Raw genomic sequence first — 20,374 nt, 5'->3', positions numbered from 1 at the left:
GCCCGCACCCCTGGAACCCAGGCAGCTTCTAGTGGCGTCCTGTTTGCGTTTCACCCTGTGGACTTTTATGGTGACCGCGGAGATGCAAGACGTCCCTCCTCTGTGCTGCCTGGGCTAGAGGCCCTTGTGTTGCAACTGGAGCCCAGGAGAGGGGAGGCTGATTGTTCAGCTATGCCAGGAATTAAAAACACTTGGATGTTTAATGAGCTTTTTCAAGAGCTGTTTGGTTTGCCTTTGGGTCTCGAGACATCTCTCTTCACATAGCTGAAGCCCAAGAGACCAAATGTGAAACATGTCCTCATATATTAAATTAGATCACCCCTTAGCGCAGTTGCAGAACTTCAGCTCTTGGCCGAGCTGCCGTAGAGACTGGTTAGCTAAGATGATTCAGTCCAGAGCTTTGGTCATTTTTTATGAAAAGTAGCAGCTCTTTATGGAACAGCCTAGCTTTAACCATTAACCCAAAATGAAGTCACTTATTTGCTCAGTAAACATTTTTGAGCACCTGCTGGGTACCAGGTGCTACCCCGGGAGAACTGCCTGGAGGATGCAAAAAACCAAGGAAGACCCAGTCCCTTGCCTGGAAGAGCTGAAGCCAGCCTTTTTCCAGGATTCAGGAGGGAGCAAAAGGCTTTCTGAGGTCCTCTGTTACATCGTCTCACTTGCTCCTTCAGCTTCTCATGCTAAGCACACACTGCTGATTCCCCTGTGCGATATAACGGTCTAAGAACTAGTCTCACCTGATCAGGTATTTAGCAGTAATCCCTTGGGGTCTTTGGGACATCATTCACTGAAGCATCAGGTTTAAAGAATCAGGTTACTGGTTAGAGCAGCCCTCCCATCTTGTGCTGAGGGGTGTACCAGTCTGTGGCTGGTGATGATCGGTTTGCCTACACAGAGGGACCTTTGGTTTAAACAAATCTGCCTGCTCTGTTCCCAGAGCCCTGTGAGGTCGCATTGTTTCTTGGGTGATGCTGGCTTCATTTGTGGGCGTGGGACAGAAGCCCAGCTCAGAAATTCCATCACTGAATGTTTTGACTGGAGACCATGCCCCTGGAGTGAATGCATCAAACTGGGAGCCATTCGTTTCCAAGCATGGCGGTTCTCAGACATGAGCAAGTGTAAATATCACCTGGGGTCCGTAAGAGCCACATTTCTGGGTCTCACCCCCAGAGTTACTGATCCTGTGGGTCTGGAGAAGGGCCCGAGGCACCTGAGAATCTGCATGTCTTACAGACCCCCGGCTGATGCTGACCACGCTTAGAACCATCCACAAGGGCCGGGAAGGAATTGCCCCGTCCTTTCAGCCAATCAGTATTGAGTGACACTGGGCAAGTCACGTCCCCCGCCTGCAGTGCCCCTCAGGGTAGAGCCCTGAGGACACAGTGGTCTCTGGTTCACCGTGGCCTCTCCTGGTGGGGGGTAGGGTAGAGACGGGCTCAGGGAACAGACTGAGTGTGGGTACAGTTCTCACGCTTGGGTGCCCTACTGCAGGTCGAAGCTGAAGCCGTGAACCGCTCCATCACCATAGCCAACCAGACCAACTGCCCCCTGTACGTAACCAAGGTGATGAGCAAGAGCGCCGCGGAAGTCATCGCCCAGGCCCGGAAGAAAGGTAAGTGCCGCCTGCGGTCTGACTGTGCGCAGGTTCCAGAGGGGAGGGGGACGGGGCGAGGGGGGAGGGGGAGGGCTGCTTTTCCAACCCCTCCTGCCAAGTGGGTCGCCCTGCCGTCCTCACGTTCCAGCATTAACCTAATTACAGCTGGGCACGGCGGGGAGCTCCAGTTTCTTGCTTGTGTTCCGGGGCCACGGCCGTGTTGGTATCTATTTAAAGCCGCGCACAGCGCAGGGTGGGTGGATGGGCACACTCGCCTCCTGCCCCCACTTCTGTAGAGAAGTTGGAGTTAATTTGATGCAGTCTAGATGGACCAGACACATACACAGATGACGTCAGTCCATGTGCCACAGAATCCTGGGGAACGTTCTATTGCTAAATACCGTTCCCCTCCGTGGCTGGTAGTGATTTCCGCTGGGGTGTGTGAGAGAGTCTCATGGGGGCGTAGGATGGGGATTTTGCCCTGGCCGCCCTCGTGTCCTGTTCTCCTTGTGCTGGAGTGGCTCTCTGTAGTTTATAGCGATATATTCTGGGCTGAGGCTGGTCCTCTGTTCCAGCGGGAAGGTTCTTGGAAACTAATTTACTAAGTGCTGCTTCCAGAAGATGTGCTGTGAGCCCCTTATCCATTATGAATGCAGCACAGCCCTACTGAACCTGCCTTTGACTGTGAGTACGGGTAATCACACCACGTGGTCTGTGCTTGGGCGTGTAGCTCCACTTACAGAAAGAAAGCCTGATCCTGTTTAGTGGACTTGGGGTGGATCTTGGCTGGATCAGAACATGAGTGTCATAGAAGAGTCCTCCCTCCCTCCCTCCCTCCTTTCTTCCTTCCTCCCTCTCTCCCCGTTTTATTTCCCAACCCGATTGCCTCTTTGCATTTCTCCAGCTCAGTGTCTCCATTTCTCTCTTGACTTTCTTCTAGCTTTCTCCTGGTCTCTGTACCACTTTCTTGGTGTCTCTCTCTCCCTCCCCACGACCTCTCATTCTTTTTCGATTCCTTTATCTCTCTCCATGTGTCTTTCTTTCTCTGTCAGCAAGGGAGCAGTCTGACCTCTCTGGTTTGTTTCTGGTTCTCTGTGGGATGTGATCCACATGGATCCGGATTTTTTCACTGGTGGGTGAGTTGGTGCAAGACTTAGAACAAATTGCTCAATGACCACTGAACTGAGTCAGCCTCTCCCAGGAGCTGATAGCCTCTAGATGGACCCAGCAATGAATTCCTAGCCCCTGTTCTTTGCAGCTCCCCTGGGGTCTTTGTCCTTAGGCTCTTCGTGAAATGGTTGCTGCGTTACCAGTTTTTTGGAAACCTGCCCTCTCCTGGCAGCTAGAAGGAACTGCCTTTCTGAAATGGAACATTCACTTAGAATCAGCTCTGAGTTGTTTCTAGGAGACACGTGGATGATTACTGCCGGTGACCCTCCCTCACCTGGGCCCTTTATCACCCAGGCACACATTTGCAATACGGGAATCAGCCTCAGCACCCAGCGCTAATCACAGAATCGCTGCTTCCATGTAGCGGGGTGGAGCGGACAGCTGGCTCGACGTGTGCAAAGGGGAGGTTGGGGGCAGCTTATTTTAGTAACCGTACCATACCCAGATGAAAATAAGAGACAGAAAGTTAAGCGAACATTTTAATATAGTTTTAATATAATTCAACATTCAATTTAGCAGAATTTAAACACCGAGGCCATGTTTTCCAATTCGGAGTCTCACTTGTCTGAATTTCAAGATGGAGGTGTCTCGGTTCTGGGGCAGGTGGCACTGGCCCTGCTCGGGGGCTGCAGAGGGAGCTCTGGGTTCCAGGCCTCCCTGCCGGCGGTGCTGCGGCTCCTTCTCCTTTGTGTGTCTCAGTTTTCCCAACTGAAGATGCGGAGCTGGGGTCCAGGCCCTCTCAGGTACCTGCGACTCAGCGCCCCAGGATGTCCCTCTGTTGTCTTTGTGACTTAGACCCTGTGTGTGTACTGGGGGCTGAGCACCAAGAAGGGACCACTTCAGTCTATTCATTTAGAACCTTCGGGGTGTGAGTCCAACTGTGCCTGCTTTGTGGTTCCCAGGGCGGCTCTTGCATTCAGACAGTGGCCCTGTAGCCCTTGAAAGCCTTTGCTTTAGATGAACTTGAGCTGCCAGAAAGGCATTTCCAGTGCATCTGGGTGCTAATGAGCAAGAAGGAGAAATCCTCACCTGCCTGTAGGCGCTTAGGTTCTTTCCATCTTGTTGGAACTTCGTAACAACTTTGGGAGGTGGCCGGGGTAGGAATTTCTGCACTTTGTTTTACTTTGCAGCTGAGTAAACTGAAGCTCAGAGCTGGTGAATGGTGGAATTGGGCTTTGATCGTCGGCATCTGACCTCGGGCCATGAAGGTCTGCATTAATGTTTGACTCACCTTCATGCTTTGAGATTATTTTAATATGGGAAATGCTGTGACCATCTCCTTCTCGGTATCTGCTGGGGTTTAGTTCCTCAACAAACTGAGTAGAAACTGGAGTCTGACACACAACAGAGTCATGGATAATATTGAAGCAAGGATTTCCCCAGTGACCAAGAAGAAAAACAACATAAAGCTGTACTGAGCGTTAGGCCTCTGGGATCAGTATCATGTCCTGGATCAAATCCCAGCTCCACGAGGCACTAGCAAGTGATGGTGGGCAGGTGACTTACCACCTCTAGGTCTCATTTTCCATCTGCAGGGGAGGATAGTAGTGGTGACAAAGGCAAAAGGATGATGCTTAAGTGAGATAATGCACGTAAGGGCTATGTAATAACGGTACCTACTACTATGATGATTAAAGAGTGAAGGGCTGGTTTAACTTTGGGCCTGTTAGAAAAGCAGAGCAAGGGGCGAGGATTTTCTGCTGAGGATTGTTTTTCAGCTTCAGGCGACTTCTTCTGGACCCTGGAGGCAGGTATGGAACACTGCCAACATGCTGTGGCTCCTTTTCTTCCTCTGTAAAATAGAGAGTTCCCTTATTTATTCCACGAACTTTTACTATGTGATACTTAAGGCTGGAGGTGAGAAATGGTCCCAGCCCTGTTAGCTCCTTTACTAGCAGTGGGAGGGTGCAGGAGCAGACGGTTACATGGGAAATAGTTCATCAAAGAGGCGCGAGCCAAGTATGGTTAGAGCACAGGGGAAGGCGCCACTGTTCACAGACACGCACTGCAGCTCCCTACCCGGTCTTAGAGGGGTCAGGCTGCGTAAAACGACTCAACGTCTCTCTGCGAATGTGAGCGGTTGAGAAACCAGAATCCCATCAATGGCTGGCGTAGTAACATCTCCCCTCACGGGTCTCCGTGTGCCTCCCACCCAGAGACCTGCAGGTCCTAAATCCAAGACAGGAGGTGTTTAGGTAAGTGAAGGTGTGAGACAGAGCGTGAGTGAGGACTGTTTCCACGGGGCTGCCTTGCCCGTGCTGCTTCCTTCATTCTGTGTCCTTCCACAGGACAGCGTGTCACCAACCCCACTCTGCAGATAAGGAAATGAAGACACAGCCAGCACCACGATACCTTGGGCAGTTTTCACTCTTCAAAAGAACTTAGACACAGGTCGATGTAATAATAGGCTCATGTCACGGAAAGGAAACTGCAATGCGGAAATTGACTATCTTGCCCCAGGTCATCCAGCCCGTGGGAAATAGAACCCTTAGTTCCAGGCTCCGGGCCGGCCCTCTCTCCACTGAGGATCCAGTGTCGGGATTTCTCGCGAACAGGCACCCTCCAACTGCATTTTGTCCACGTGAGGGGTCGAGCATGGCGCTGATGCTTTCCGAGTGTGAGTGGTGGCGCGTAGGCAGTGCCCAATGACCTCATCCGGTGCACACCCCTCCCCCCCCCCCCCCCCCCCCCCCCAGAACCCAGATGCAGAAACATTCACAACCCAAACATGAGACGAGACTTCCTATGCCCTGCGGGTCAGTAGGAATGGTGGCGGTGTAATGAGAAGCACATGGTCACGGGCCCCGTAAGGACTGACCCAACCTGGGGACGATTCCTTCGTAGTAAGTTAATGCACAACCTAGTAATCTTGAACCCAGAGAGTGGCCCATGGGTTGGGCTGTGAATGTTATAAAATCTCACCAAGATCTGTGTTGGTCAGGGCTCTGGAGAAACACAACCGATCTCTCTCTCTCTCTCTCTCTCTCTTTCTCTCTCACACACACACACACACATTTTAAGGAATTGGCTCATGTGATATGGGCATTGGCACGTCTGGAGTTTGCAGGGTGGGCTGGCAGGCTGGAGACTCGGAAGCTTTGGCATTGCAGCGGAATGCCCTCACCTTAATGGCAGATGCTTGCAAGTTGGGAATTCAATTCAGCCACTTGCAGGGTGAGACTCTGGGTTCAGTTTTCAGCTGGTTTAGCTCTGAGGCTACTGGAGATGATGATCTCTTTTGGGGCAGATGTAGAAACTTTTGGGTTATTTATGGGACCCTTGAGCTGGGAATTTGAATCCCTGAGTCATCCTTGTCTTTCCTCACTTTGTCCAGTGCAATTAGGAACAACCAGCTAATCTTGTTATACTCGGTTTGACAAAAATGTTCTAAGGTGTCAAATACACAGTTACCCAGAACTTTGCCTGTTTTAAGTACCTGCTGTGGTGTTTTGTGTATTTCTTTTGCCCCATCACGCCATGTACTATCAGTGCTCTCTTAACTACTGGGAGTGGAGTCGTTAGTGCTTTAAGTCGCATCAGATTAGAGAGCCAATTTCAGAAACCCCAGAGCCAATTCAGAAAACTTTAAGAGTCTGTTCCTTTAGAACCACTCTTGATACCAAAATCTGACAGGGTTCTCCATGGACAGGTGCCGGGGTGTTGAGTTCTAGCCTGGGGTCTCTGAGAGGAGAGGGAGAGTGGTGTGTGTGTGTATTTGTGTAGTTTTTTTTTTTTTCGGCCGTGCCAAGGGGCACGCGGGATCTTAGTTCCCTGACCAGGGATTGAACCCAGCGCCCCCTGCAGTGGAAGCGCAGAGTCTTAACCACTGGACCCGCCAGGGAAGTCCCAGTGTTTGTGTAGTTTTTCACTGTGCTTTTGTGGCTGTGTTTTGAAATACATACACGCGCACACACACACACACACACACACACGATTTTCCGTTGTTTCTGCTCTGGATTTGTCCTCTTGCTTCTCGTTCATGGGAAATGACTAACCGTCCGGATGGAAGCTGTCAAACATATCTAACCCCCAGCCTTCCTTTATTCTTCATGAATGCACTCAGTCCCGTTGTAAATAAACACCACCCCCAGCCCTGCTGTTCCCAGCCATCCTAGGGAGCCTGCCAAAGGCTGGCCTGGGATCACAGCCTTCAGTTTAGACTTTCCCCGCAGAAGGAGAGCATGAAGGTCTAACTGCCACCAAGAAAACATCAGCAGTGTGTTTGGAGGAGGGCAGAAAGGCCAGTGAAGCCTGTTTGGTGGTTTATTATTATTAGTGGTAATTATTTCCGGCACGCAGTGCAGTGGTGTCTGCGGCCTGACTGAGGTCCAGAAGCCCATTCGTGGCTGTCTCAGGTACAGCGTTTATAAAACGGGCGGAGGTGGAGGCCTCCTCAGGACGGTGTAACTCCTGCCCTGCCTTTGGGGGTTGAAGAGAAGAAAACCCAAAAGACAGCAAGGACCTCTGAATCCCTGAACAGGGCGAAGCAGGAATGAGCTGCAAAGATGGCTTTACCCCCTGACTTACTTCACTCTGTATGACAGACGCTAGTAAGTCAGAAAGAGAAAAACAAGTATCGTATATTAACGCGTATATGTGGAATCTAGAAAAATGGTACAGCTGAACCTATTTGCAGGGCAGTAATAGAGACGCAGACGTAGAGAATGGACATGTGGACACAAGGGGGAAGGGGAGGGTGGGAAGAATTGGGAGATTGGGATTGACATATATACACTACCATGTGTAAAACAGATAGCTAGTGGGAACCTGCTGTATAGCACAGGGAGCCCAGCTCAGTGCTCTGTGATGACCTAGATGGGTGGGATGAGGCGGGGAGTGACAGGAAGGTCCAGGAGGGAGGAGATATAGGTATACATATAGCTGTCACTTCGTTGCACAGCAGAGACTAACACAACATTGTAAAGCAGCTATACTCCAATTTAAAAGAAAAGAAAGATGCCTTTCTCCTTCTCTAAGTGCCCACATCTTTGCTCGGCCCTGGCCCAGGAGTCCTGGCTCAGCCTTGGTCTGAGGAGGCAGGTCTGGTCAGCAATGGCCTTGAATTCTGACCCATTTCTGGGTTTTGCATAGGCTGAAGGCCGAGTTCATTCCCTTGTGTCTAGGTGTGTGGGCCGGTGCACGGAGGGGATGGGCCCTGTCTCCTCTACCAGCTCCTCCACCCCAATCTGAGTTGTATTTTGCAGAGTGAGATGCAGGCCGAGGTCAAGGGCACTCACACTTGTAGGATTCAGGACACATTCCAGGAACCAGCCCCTCCTTGTACTCAAGTTTCCAAAGGCAGGACTGAAGTGCAGATCCAGGGAGAGGATGTGGAATATCGAGTTACCGGGAAGATCAGGAAACTTCTGATGCTCCTCCAAGGATTTCCAAAGACTGGCAGCCACTCTTTTTCTCCAGGCAGTTCTGTCTCTTGATTGGTTTCATGTCGACAAAGCCAGGAAACCTTTAGGGTTGCGGGTCCTTTGTTTTCCTAGTGACTCGCCCAGACCTCACCTTCATGCTCAGTCAATAGCCAGTGGGACCTCCAGACCTGGCTGGGTTGGAAGAGTTACCCTCAGTTCAGCCAATTCTGGCCGATGCTCCAGTCGAAAACTGTGGCCCTTGGGGGAGCTGGGGCCTGCTCAGCCATTTGCATTTCATAGACATGTACCTGACAGCGGCCAAGGCCTTCTTGTTGAGGGGTTTTACTACTTTGAGATGAGCTAGAGCGGGTTTTGCAGCTGCCCAGCAGCTCCTCGACCCAATCCTGCCTGGGAGGCTTTGAGTAGGTCAGGAACGCTGGGGACCTTCCAGGTGATTCTGAGCATTGCCCTTCTCTTCCTGGGGGTTCCTTCAGAAGGAGGCTTCCCCTGGGTTCTGGAGCCCTCCCTCTTGCTCGGGGGTTGTCACCGATTTCCTCGAGTGAGCTGCCTGCCGGGCCTCTAACATTCCCTGGCGGAACAGAGCGTCCTTTGTGAGATTCCTGAGGCTGGGGTCAAGGTAGGGGGCCAGCTCCCGGAGCCAGCTCTCGGGGCAGCGGCTGTCCCAGAGTGGGTGTAGTGCTGTGTTACCAAGAGATAAAGTCTTGGAAAAGGCCGCGGAGAGGAAAGGAGACACATTCCAGACTGAGGAGTGTTTGGCCTTGAGGGCCCTGGGTTTGGAGAAAAGAGCCCACTTGGCAGGACCACAGTTGGGGGGTAGGGGAGCCCTTGGTGGGAGCAGGTAGAAGAGGTGAATTCCCGGTGGTGGTGAGGCTGGCCTGGGGTCAAACTCCGCCTCTGATGCCTTTACTTAATAAAATATCTCACCCTTCAATCAGTTCAACACACATTTATTGAGTCACTTTCCTAAGGGTATCTCCATCAAGTGGAAAAATCAAAAATTGATTATTTCTTTAAAAATTGTATTGGCGTGTAGTTGATTTACAGTGTTGCATTAGTTTCAGGTATGCAGCAAAGTGATTCAGTTATGCATATACATATATTCATTCTTTTTCAGATTCTTTCCCCATAAAGGTTCCTACAGAATACTAAGTAGAGTTCCCTGTGCTGTACAGTAGGTCCTTGTTGCCTATCTATTTTATATATAGTAGTGTGTATATGTTAATCCCAAACTCCTAATTTGTCCCTCCCCTCCACATTTCCCCTTTGGTAACCATAAGTTTGTTTTTGAAATCTGTGAGTCTGTTTCTGTTTTGTAAATAAGTTCATTTGTATCATTTTTTTAAAATTAGATTCCACCTATGAGTGATACCATATGATATTTGTCTTTCTCTGTCTGAAAAATCAAAAAATTTAAAACTGAATGATTATTGGGTTATTGGAGTGGAGGACAGGGTGGAGTTTTTGGATGATGGTAGAGAAGAGACCAGTTTTGATGTGAGGCCGGCTAATGAAAGGCATGAGATGCTTCAGTGAGAAGTTTGTTTCTATCCTTGAAGTCAGAAGGTCTCCTTGGGAGGATTTTATGCAAGAGAGTGACACGGGAAGATTATGTTTTAGGAAGATCACTCTGGAAGTGCCATGGAGAATGGATGAAGAGGTGGGGAAGGAGGTGAGCTGGGGAGAAATGATGAAGTCCTGATTTTTTTTTTTTTTTTTTTAAACAAACCTACTACTTAGAGTACAATACTGTGCAGTTTTTTCCCTTTAGTCTTTTTTTTTTTAATTTTTATTTATTTACTTATTTATTTATGGCCGTGTTGGGTCTTCGCCTCTGTGCGAGGGCTTTTCTCTAGCTGCGGCAAGCGGGGGCCACTCTTCATCGCGGTGCGCGGGCCCCTCACCATTGCGGCCTCTCTTGTTGCGGAGCACAAGCTCCAGACGCGCAGGCTCAGCAATTGTGGCCCACGGGCCTAGTTGCTCCGCGGCACGTGGGATCCTCCCAGACCAGGGCCCGAACCCGCGTCCCCTGCACTAGCAGGCAGACTCTCAACCACTGCGCCACCAGGGAAGCCCGAAGTCCTGATTTTAAGGGAAGGTATGCAGAGGGGAAAGGAAAGGATATATTTAAGGCATTCGATGGATATAAATGATTCCCAATTTTCTGGCTTGGACATGAGTGGATAGAGAAGAGGATGTGATTTAAGCATCAGGAAATCAACATTCTTTCTTGACAATATACTGTATTAGGCTAGGCTTCTGCAAACTCTGAAATCTCAGTAACGTAACTGTGCAAAGTCCTTTACTTTGCACTCTTACAAAGTCTGCTGTGAATCTGGGGACCCTCAGGGATCCAGGCTGTCTCGTGGGCAGATGTGGAGGGTTGTGTACTTGCTCTCAAATGCTTCATCCCACTGATGTCACATGTTGTTTCCTGTCTCGGCTCATTAACCAGAGCTGGACACTGGGAGAAGGACTGGGAGACATTGGGAGAGCAGGGGGCGTGTTTTGGTGAGCAGTGAGGTTAAGTGTGAGGTGCCCTGGATCACCCAAAATAAGAGTCTAGATGGCTCTCGAGATTGGGTGCTTGAATGCAGTCTGAGCTGGAGATTGTGAATAGATTTGCGAATCAACAGAATAGGAGGTGGAAATGTTTGGGATCCCCTAGGGGGAGAGGGTTGAGTTAGAAGAGCAGGGGTAAGGGGGAGGGATTATTAGGAGGTTGGGATTACCATACACACACTACTGTATAGAAAATAGATACTCAACAAGGACCTACTGTACAGCTCAGGGAACTCTACTCAATACTCTTTAATAACCTGCATGGGAAAAGAATCTGGAAAAGAATCGATATATGTATAACTGAATCACTTTGCTGTACACCTGAAGCTAACACAACATTGTTAATCAACTCTACTCCCATATAAAATAAAAATTAAAGAAAGAGAAGAGCAAGGGTCACAGATGAAGTCTTAGGGAGTACTTGTTGGATCGGTGACTGGCTGGCTGGGGTATTTGACTTCGCCGAACATGAGTTTCCTCAGCTGGGAGAGCAGGTGGGCCCCTTCTTTGAAGGGGTGCTGAGAGCTCTGGGCATGCTGCCGGGCAGGCAGTGGGTCCCAGCAGTGGTGGTTTCCTCCCCCCACCTTTGCACAGCGCTCAGCTCTGCCCTCTGTTTGTCAGGGACCGTGGTGTATGGCGAGCCCATCACCGCCAGCTTGGGGACTGACGGCTCCCAGTACTGGAGCAAGAACTGGGCCAAGGCTGCTGCTTTCGTCACCTCCCCGCCCCTGAGCCCCGACCCGACCACTCCGGACTTTCTGAACTCCTTGCTGTCCTGGTGAGTGTTGGCGACTTGTTCCCACCTTCCGTTCTTGGTCTTTCCTCGGACCAAGCTGACCGGTGGGTTCCCACGTGGTGGGCAGAAGCAAACTTGCAAATAAGAGACCTCGTTCTCCAAACTCGGATTGCCGGACGGCAGCAGGGCATTGTCACCCTGACGCTATTGGGGGCAATTCTGGGTAAAAACCAGGGCCATCTTGAAAGTCAACCAAAGGGGATGAATGAGGTAGCAGACGGGTTCTCCTGTGGTGCAGTGTCACTCGTAAGATACCTCACAAACTAGACGTAGATACACAGCATTAGAATGAAGCTTCCGCGTCAGGCCATAGCTTCCCAAATTTCTTGTCTCCTGAGGGGGGATGACAGTTAAGTCAAAAACTTTTCAGTGGCCCATTAAAAAGTACGTTCAAGGATGATCTGAGGTCAAAGATTAGAGAAAAGCCAGTGGTATGTTTTCCTTCCAGTGGAGATCTCCAGGTCACTGGCAGTGCCCACTGTACTTTCAACACTGCCCAGAAGGCCGTAGGAAAGGACAACTTCACCCTGATCCCCGAAGGCACCAATGGCACGGAGGAGCGGTTGTCCGTCATCTGGGATAAGGCTGTGGTAAGGAGCGGTGGTCTCACGCAGGGGGAGGGCTCAGCTTTCTCCTGCCTCCTCATCCGAGGGCCCTGGGTCTCATGCGGGCCTGGAAATGGCAGTTGAGAGAATTCTAGAAACTGGAACTTGTGTGATAATATTTCTTAGGTTTGGAAATCTAAGAAAGACCACTCCTCAGAGGTCATTTCCTCCTAAGTATCCCATATGTGTTTGTCACCATTATCATCTGTGGACCAGTAGAGACTGGAAAAAACCAGTCTTTACAATATGACTCTTTTGATCAGTCCAGAAAAAGCTTCCTTAGCAACCTGGTGACTTAGTTAATCCACTCGTGGAAATGGACTCAGTTTCTTTAAAATGATCTTTTGGACTCTCTGGGCTCAGCCCGCTTTGAACATATACTGACCTTTAAGGGATCTTTGGGTTTTTTTATTTTTAATATTTTAAAACGTAATAACAATAGGTTTTCTGTTTCTTAATGAATTTTTTCAATTATGTAAACTGTGTATCGTTATTCCAAAAAGAAAATAAAAATCACTTATGACACCCTATTTCAGATACAACTGCAATGAACATTTTAGCAAATGTCTTTCATTTTTTGCCAGTGAGAGAGTGCACGTGTGTGTGTGTGTGTGAGTGTGTGACTGGCATACTATTTTGTAGCCTATCTTTTAAAAATCCTATAGCATGAAAAAGTCTCTACATCCTTAAACATACTTGAACAACTTGGTTTTTAAGAGCAGACCATTCCATCTTAATGCTGAACTGTAATTCATTTGTAATTCTTTGGTTGGTCCCTTATGTTGTTTCTGATTTTCTTACTGGGATGAACACCCTTATAGCTACATCCTTGGACACATCTTTAATGATGCTTGTAGGAGAAATTTCTAGAAGTGGTAGTGCTGGGTCAAGGGGTGTGCATATTTTTAAGGCTTTTGATATATATTGTCAAAATTCCTTCCAAAAAGATTGCACCAATTTGTATGCTGCCAGCAGTATGTGGCATTACCCAGTTAACTTCTACCAGGTCTGAACTGGTGTTACCAGCAAAAAACCCAAAGTATCACTGATTTGATTGGTGAATTTTGTGTCTCATTGTTTTTCAATCTCTTCAGTGACTGACTAAAGTGTATATTTCTTTTGTATGCTTTTGGCCATTTGTATTTTTCTCTCCCTCTTACTACCTGCTCATTTCCTTTGCCCATTTTTCTGTTGCATTTAGAGCAGTTTTCCTAACTCGGAGAAATGCATTCATCTCCTCAAATTCTGCATTTAAAGGGACATGAGGCGCAAGTGGTAGAGATGAGAAGGTGGGGGGAAGGACGTGGGGAGTGTGCTTGGCGCCCAGGGTTTGCTGCCGGGACGGGCGGCTGAGACTCCCTTGTTGGCTGGACTTAGAGCCAAGGTCTGTGCCTGTATCTTTGAAGAGGACATAAGCCAAATGATGTTTCCTGAAGAGGCCCTGCAGCCCCTTCAAATTTCTTTTAAAACTTTTTACTTTGAAATGATTATAGATCCAGAGGAACTTGCAGAGATAGGACAGAGAGGTCCTGTGTACCCTTCACCCAGTTTCCCCCATGGTTACATCTTACATAATTAGAGTGTGATATCCAAACCCAGAGATCGACAGTGGTGTGATGTGTGTGTATAGTTCTGTGCCATTTTGTCATATGTAGATCCATGTAACCATCACCACAATCAAGATAGAGATGTCCTCCGTCACCACAGAGACCCCTCTCCTACTGCCCCTTTATAGTCACACCCACCCCTAGCCCTTGGAAGAATCTCCGTCTCACCCCTGGTCTGTCCATCTCTATAACTTGGTTATTTTGCCCATGTTATATAAATGAAATCATACAGTACGTGACCTTTGGAGGTTGTTTTTTTCACTCAGCATAATGCCTTTAGTATCCAAGTTGTTGTGTGTATCAAAAGTGTGTTCCTTTTTAATGGCTAAGTAGTATTCCACCCTTCAACTTTTTAGTCTGCTTTTGTTGTGTGTGTGCGTGTTGTGCATGTGTGTGTTGTCCTCCTCAGGTCACTGGGAAGATGGATGAGAACCAGTTTGTGGCCGTGACCAGCACCAATGCAGCCAAAGTGTTCAACCTTTACCCCCGGAAAGGCCGCATTGCTGTGGGATCCGATGCTGACCTGGTCATCTGGGACCCTGACAGCGTGAAAACCATCTCTGCCAAGACCCACAACAGTGTAAGGCCGCGTGGACCCAGTCCAAACGAGCTACAGTCACAGAAAGGGGCAGAGGCAGGGAGAGTCCTCAGGATTTATGAAAAGAACTCGCTGTGATAGGAAAGAACCTCTTCCCCAGGATATGTTATAACTTGCAATTTGCTGAGAAAAAATAGCTCTTTCCTTTTCGTTAGTGAGGTCAATAAGACTGTTAATCTTATCACTTTGGAGTACGATGGCCTCTCTCTGGATAGAAGTCTCTATCTATGGACCTTCAGAGCCTCCGGCATCATGCCTGGACATCAGAAGCTTCTAGAAGTCAGGCAGCATTCCATTTTAATAGTTTGGTGCAGCACCTCTCATGGCGTCCCTTGGTGCAAGGGATCCAAATAAAACATTCAAGTGTCCACTCCCGAGATGCCCACTGGGCACTTTTATTCTTTGAAGCAACTGTTTTCTCATGTCAATGTTGTCGTCTGAAAGCCTAAAGGGCAGATGCTCTTATGTCCTAAAGGAATGAATTGACTTTGAAGAAACAGAAGAAATACCCTGGCAGCCGTTCTGATTAGGACTTTAGGATCTGCAGTTCTGGGGTGTCTCTTGCCTTTCGGTCTAGACTGCAGAGCTTGGGGATGCCCTGTCTTGTTAATGGGACCCTGGGCAGGTGACTTCATGTCATGTCTCAGGCTCATCAGCTGAGAATGAGCAGTTTAGACGAGGCCCCTGAGTGTCCTGTGATTCTGTGAGGTCAGTGGGCATTAGGTAGAGGTGTAGATACCATTGGTTCTTCATAGGAAAAATTGTGTGTGTGTGTTTCATATTGAGAGGCCAAGGACAAAGGGAGAGCTTTGGAAGAGAAATGGGCATAGGACAGAGTGTTTTATGTCAGCACCCCGTATGACTCTTGAAGTGAATTCTTAGTGAATGAAGAGGCTCTTCAAGATCAAGGTCTAAACTGAAAGCTGGCTCAATGCGGAATCTGATTCTAGATTGCCCACCACAGGTGGCCTGGGCCAGCAAGTACCAACGCCCCCTCCAAGGGCCAGCTCAGGGGTGGGCTTCTGGCATTTCTCCAGGACAGCGCTGGACTCTTGGTCAAATCCCAGTCGTCTTTCTACTTTGGGCAGAGGGGCTTGAGCTGCCCTGGCACCTGTGGGTGCCAGGATGGTGGGTGCCTTTAGGGAAGGCTGCTCAGCTCTCAGCATTAATAGTTGACTTTTCCCTTCTTCCCCACTGGCTGGCTTAGCTATGCAGGAGAGCCTTAACAGCCGCACCAACTTGTGACTTAGATCATAACCTCCCGGGGGTCCAGAATTGGCTTCTTTATGGGCAGGGGTCCTAGGGTCCTGCCTGGTGAACCTATCTCTTCATATGCATTTAGCATCACAGCTCCATTTACCCTTTCATTTGGCCTTCTCAATAAAGGGATGGTATTATTATCCCAATCGGGAAGATAAATAAACCGAGACTTAGAGAGCTTAAGTGACCAGTCTAACATTACATAGCTATTTTGCGGTGGAGCCAGAATTAGAACCCAAAATTGTCCAGGGCTCTTCCCTGCCAGACTGCGTGTGCGGCCTCTTGGTCAGGGTTAGAGGGAGAACATGCTTCTCCTCCCTTCCAGGGTCCCCTCCCCAGAGGTAAGGGAAAGGGCAGACTGGACTCATCATGTAAACTGCAGATGACCTAGCTAGGGAGCCTGCGTTTGGAGTTCTTAACCCAGCGCAAGACAGGATGTAAAGGAGTGATGATTTGAGAAGACAGATTCTGCCCTCCGGGCATTCAGTAGCACTGCCCTGGCTTTACCTCCAGGCAACCCCGTATAGGAAATCATGACTTCCAGAAGTGCCTCTTGCCCGTCCTCACCTGTTTGAAAGAGCCCACACTAAGCATGCTTGTGCAGCTTTATTTATCTGGGAGAACGCGGGCAAGAGGCTTTCCCCGTGTAATACGGTGTTTCCTACCATGGGACTAATTAACTTTAATTTGGAGTATTTTAGCTAACTCTTGTTGACAGCCCTGTTGCTAAGTCTCTGCTTGGATTTGCCAAGCATCCAGCCAGATGAGTCATTTTAGGAAACCTATGTGGATAGAGGTTAAAAATGTCTAGACCTGGTAAGCGACGAAGTCTCAGTGCCTCACAGTTTGACAGAGTAGGCTCTGAATGCCCCGAGCTGTGATCTGACCATTGAACTTGTTAATTTTAAGTCACTTAGAGTTATGGGACTGGTTCCTCCATCTTTGAAAAATGGGAGGTGGCCCAAAGCTCTTCCGGGCGCTGTGATCGGTCATCTATAGGCAACTAAACTCAATAGATGCGTCTTAGGATGTCTTCGACACTAAAGGGCTTGCAATCTTGTTGGGAAAGTGCAATAAAAAACCAGACAGTCAATCAGGGATTTTCTAAATGCCTACTTAGTGCTGAGTAGTGGGCTAGATGCTTTTGTTCCTTTTATCTCTTGTGATCCTAGCATCATTCCTGTAAGATGGGCCGTGTCCCTTATAGATGAGGATGCTGGATCTCAGATCAGTGCAAGGGATTTGTCCAAAGTCACTCAGCTGACAAATAGCAGACCTGGGATGTGGACCCCAGGCTGATGGCACCATGGCCAAAGTTGTCTCCATGACTCCAGGAGGTCACAAGAGGAGCTTGTATAGACAGCCGTGCAGGAACATGGAAGAGATGGGGCTCGATTCAGCCCTTAAAGGATGACCCTTTCAAAGTTCATTTCAGAGCGGACAGAATTCTCTGCTGGTAATCTACACCCATAGGATGCTTCTTGTGTTGCCATTTTCACATAAGCCTTGCGCGGGAGGCAAGTGAAAAAACTGAAGGTCTGAGGCAGGATTAAATTGATCTGCCTGGAGTCACACAGCTCCTGAATTTCACCAGATCTAAGATGCCACCGATTTTAAGATATTCCATTAGTTTAGGCACTGCTGTGAAAGAAAACATACCCAGGAGGAGGAGTCTAATGCAAGACTCCTTTAAAAATACGCTGTGCTGCCGAGGGCCAGCTCGTGCTGAGTTTGGGATAATGAGATGTGGATCTGCCAGATAGAAAGGGTGGCAAAGAATATTGCCTTCCTCGACCTTGGCATTGGGTGCAGAAAGGGCAAAAACGGCTCCTCTGAGAATCTGAACTGAGTCAGGCAAGTTGGTGGTCTGAGTCCTGCATCCAGCAATGGTCCAGAAAAACCAGAGGCTGAGACTTTCTCATAAAACGGCCTCGGTGTGGTCATCCCCCAGGCCGGTGGGAAAAGCTGACCCCGATTCCCTGGAAGGACTCGGTTCAGCCTAGGCTGACACTGACTGTGCGGCTCCATGTGCTGTGAGACACATTCTCATTCCAGGGGTGAGCGTCTTAGAACCGGTGAAAGGCTTGCGGGGGACACACTTTGGTCCCGGGAATCCACACGTAGAGTCCCCTTCCCTCCCCCAGGTGCCTCTTTCCCTCATTCCTTCAGTAGCTTCCACGTTACTCCTTTGAGTCTCAGCGTAGAGCTGCCAGCCCCTTGTTGCCCTTTTCTATCAACACCACTGGTCGAATGTGAGCTGTAGAGCCATCCTGGGGCTTCTCCATGCTCACCAGCCTCTGCACTAGGCAGGGGTTGTTACCCTGGATGGCAGGGCAACAGACGGACTCTTTAGTGCTGATAGCCTGGTCTGAATCTCCCCAGAAGCCCAGCTGCTTTCTATGGATGGAGCTGCCTATTAATTCTCCAGGTCCGGCCATGTGTACCTGGGAGCAGGGCGGGTGTCTGGAATCTGGGGAAGGGGCAGTGGAGGAGCTGAGGTTATACCGTCGACGGTAGTGCCCCTATGTCCTGTTGTCACAGCAACAAACTCACTCAGAGACCCCACATGGTTTCCAAGAGGGCACGTGGATACGTCCCCCTTTCACCGTGAAAAGCTTGAAACTAAAAGGATGGCCGCCTTGTTGGGAAATTAAACCTCAAAGATTTTATCAAAGGCCTGTCTCTGGAGTTACCACAGTCCTTTCATTTAGGAACTTCAGCTTGACCACATCTCTAAGAGATTGGAAATCCAGGCAAACCAGTGGGAAAACCTCCTCGTGGATGGCTCATTTCAAGATTAAATTTAGAACTTGGTCAGAGAAGGCTTCTTGGGATTTTAACCTGATTGGAGCTTGAGTTAGTGAGAACAAAGTCACCGCTAATACGAGGAATCATTTTCTTACATTCATGTGGCATTTACAAACCCTCATGCTTTTCCATACGATTTTTCTGTTCAATTACTTTTACCCCCCAATTTTTTTTTTTGGTGCCGAAACCCAGGAATGAACAAACCCAAATTTTTGAGAGGTAGGAAAGATTATTCCATGTTCTAGACAGAATTAAGACATAGAGATTAAGTCCTGTTGGGTGGCCAGTCAGGAGAGGGACTTCATCTCTGGGCTTTTCTTTCGTCCGAGTGATGTTGGGCCGTGGGTGCCGCCAGATCGATGAGATCTCGCCAGGACGGAGGGTGGATTCTGAGTTTACTGTGTTCCCTTCCTCTAGTCTCTCGAATACAACATCTTCGAAGGCATGGAGTGCCGTGGCTCTCCACTGGTGGTCATCAGCCAGGGGAAGATTGTTCTGGAAGACGGCACCCTTCATGTCACCGAAGGCTCTGGGCGCTACATCCCCCGGAAGCCTTTCCCTGACTTTGTTTATAAGCGTATCAAGGCAAGGAGCAGGGTGAGTACCTCTGATCTTATGAGTGGTTTCTATCGTGGATTAAGTTCAATTCCAAAATCACTAAGCACCTTGAGTCAGACTATCGAGGTATATACAGAGGATTCATGGATAAGGGAAACATAGTCTTTTTATTCCTGGAGTTCAGAACGCCAGCGGAGGAGTCAGGCATGTCGGCAGCCAGCCAGACTGAAGTGAGACTGCTGTGATGAGGGGTGTGTGATGAGGTTCAGGGGAGGGACCCGCTGCTGCGGAGTCTTAAGGGAAAGTGTCATGGGGAGAGGGCATTTTGAGTTGGATCTTGAAGGTTAAGTAGAAGTTGGATAAGTCAAAGAAGGGAGACAAGGGAATTCAGTAGAGAGAATGTTACGAGCATGGAAAATGTAGAGAGTATTCAGGACGTGGTGAACAATCTCCAGCACTGGTGCTTGGGGACTGAGGCAGGGAATGGGTAGGGATGTAAAGCAATTAAAAGGACAGTAAGATTGGAAAGTATGGGGCCAGATCTTGAACGTGAGACCAGATCCTCTTCACAGCATGTTTGGGAATTCCTGCAGGGTTTAAGGTGAAGTGTCTTGGGAGAAAATAGGAAGACCTGTTTATCAGTTTTTATGTGACCCATGTTGGGGTAGCTTTGCCCTGGAGCCAGGGGCCCTGCCTCATGCTGACATGTGTCCCTGCTGTACCCGACCATAGAAAGCCCTCCATCCCCAAATGTCACAGGCCCATCCTGGCACCTGTTCCTTCCCCATCAGGAGGGTTGCCAAGGAGGCGTCCTCTGTGAATGTGGCCTGAGTCGAGGGGCTCTTGTGTTTTTGCAGCTGGCAGAGCTGAGAGGGGTTCCTCGTGGCCTGTATGACGGACCTGTGTGTGAGGTGTCTGTGACACCCAAGACAGTCACTCCGGCCTCCTCGGCTAAGACGTCTCCGGCCAAGCAGCAGGCCCCACCTGTCCGGAACCTGCATCAGTCTGGATTCAGCTTGTCTGGTATGGTTATGGTTTGGTCAGGGCCCAGTTCTGCAGGGCTGTGCTCCGTGTTGCTGGTGGGTCTGGCATCACTTTTGAGAAGGAGAAGAAGTGGAGGTGAATGATAGACCTATTCTTCCCAAAGATGTAACTCGCTAGAGATGTAATTCATAGCAGATGATGGGTTGGGTTTCAGAATCTTGACAGGAGTCTATATCACATATAATGTCATGATGTGTACACTATGTGTCACACCCAGGATATTAGAGGACATTTTTTCAGTGCATCATGTCCATTGTGAAAAAGGATATTGTGGTATTTTAGGACTCTCTTCTCCCCCACGTATGCAATATACTGTAGTGGTTCAGCTTGTGGACTCTAGAGTTTCAACAGCTTAACTTCGTAGCCCAGATTCGAACTGTGCCTCCAT

General features: G+C 49.0%; 1 protein-coding gene across 2 annotated transcripts in view; it reads left to right on the top strand.

The window, feature by feature from the left end:
• The window catches only part of DPYSL2 (dihydropyrimidinase like 2), a 115,222-nt gene that overhangs the window by 90,794 nt on the left and 4,054 nt on the right, over positions 1-20,374 (top strand). For both annotated transcript variants that reach the window (XM_036855011.1, XM_036855013.1), the window contains exons 8-13: positions 1,495-1,615; positions 11,332-11,488; positions 11,955-12,096; positions 14,128-14,298; positions 18,802-18,981; positions 19,800-19,965. In XM_036855011.1, the coding sequence (XP_036710906.1) occupies positions 1,495-1,615; positions 11,332-11,488; positions 11,955-12,096; positions 14,128-14,298; positions 18,802-18,981; positions 19,800-19,965 (937 nt within the window). The remainder of the gene's footprint in view (positions 1-1,494; positions 1,616-11,331; positions 11,489-11,954; positions 12,097-14,127; positions 14,299-18,801; positions 18,982-19,799; positions 19,966-20,374) is intronic.

Source organism: Balaenoptera musculus, chromosome 6 (genome assembly GCF_009873245.2).
Source record: "Balaenoptera musculus isolate JJ_BM4_2016_0621 chromosome 6, mBalMus1.pri.v3, whole genome shotgun sequence".
NCBI classification, from domain to species: Eukaryota; Metazoa; Chordata; class Mammalia; order Artiodactyla; family Balaenopteridae; genus Balaenoptera; species Balaenoptera musculus.
The sequence above is the reverse complement of the archived record's forward strand: the minus strand, read 5'-3'. Positions and strand labels throughout refer to the sequence as shown.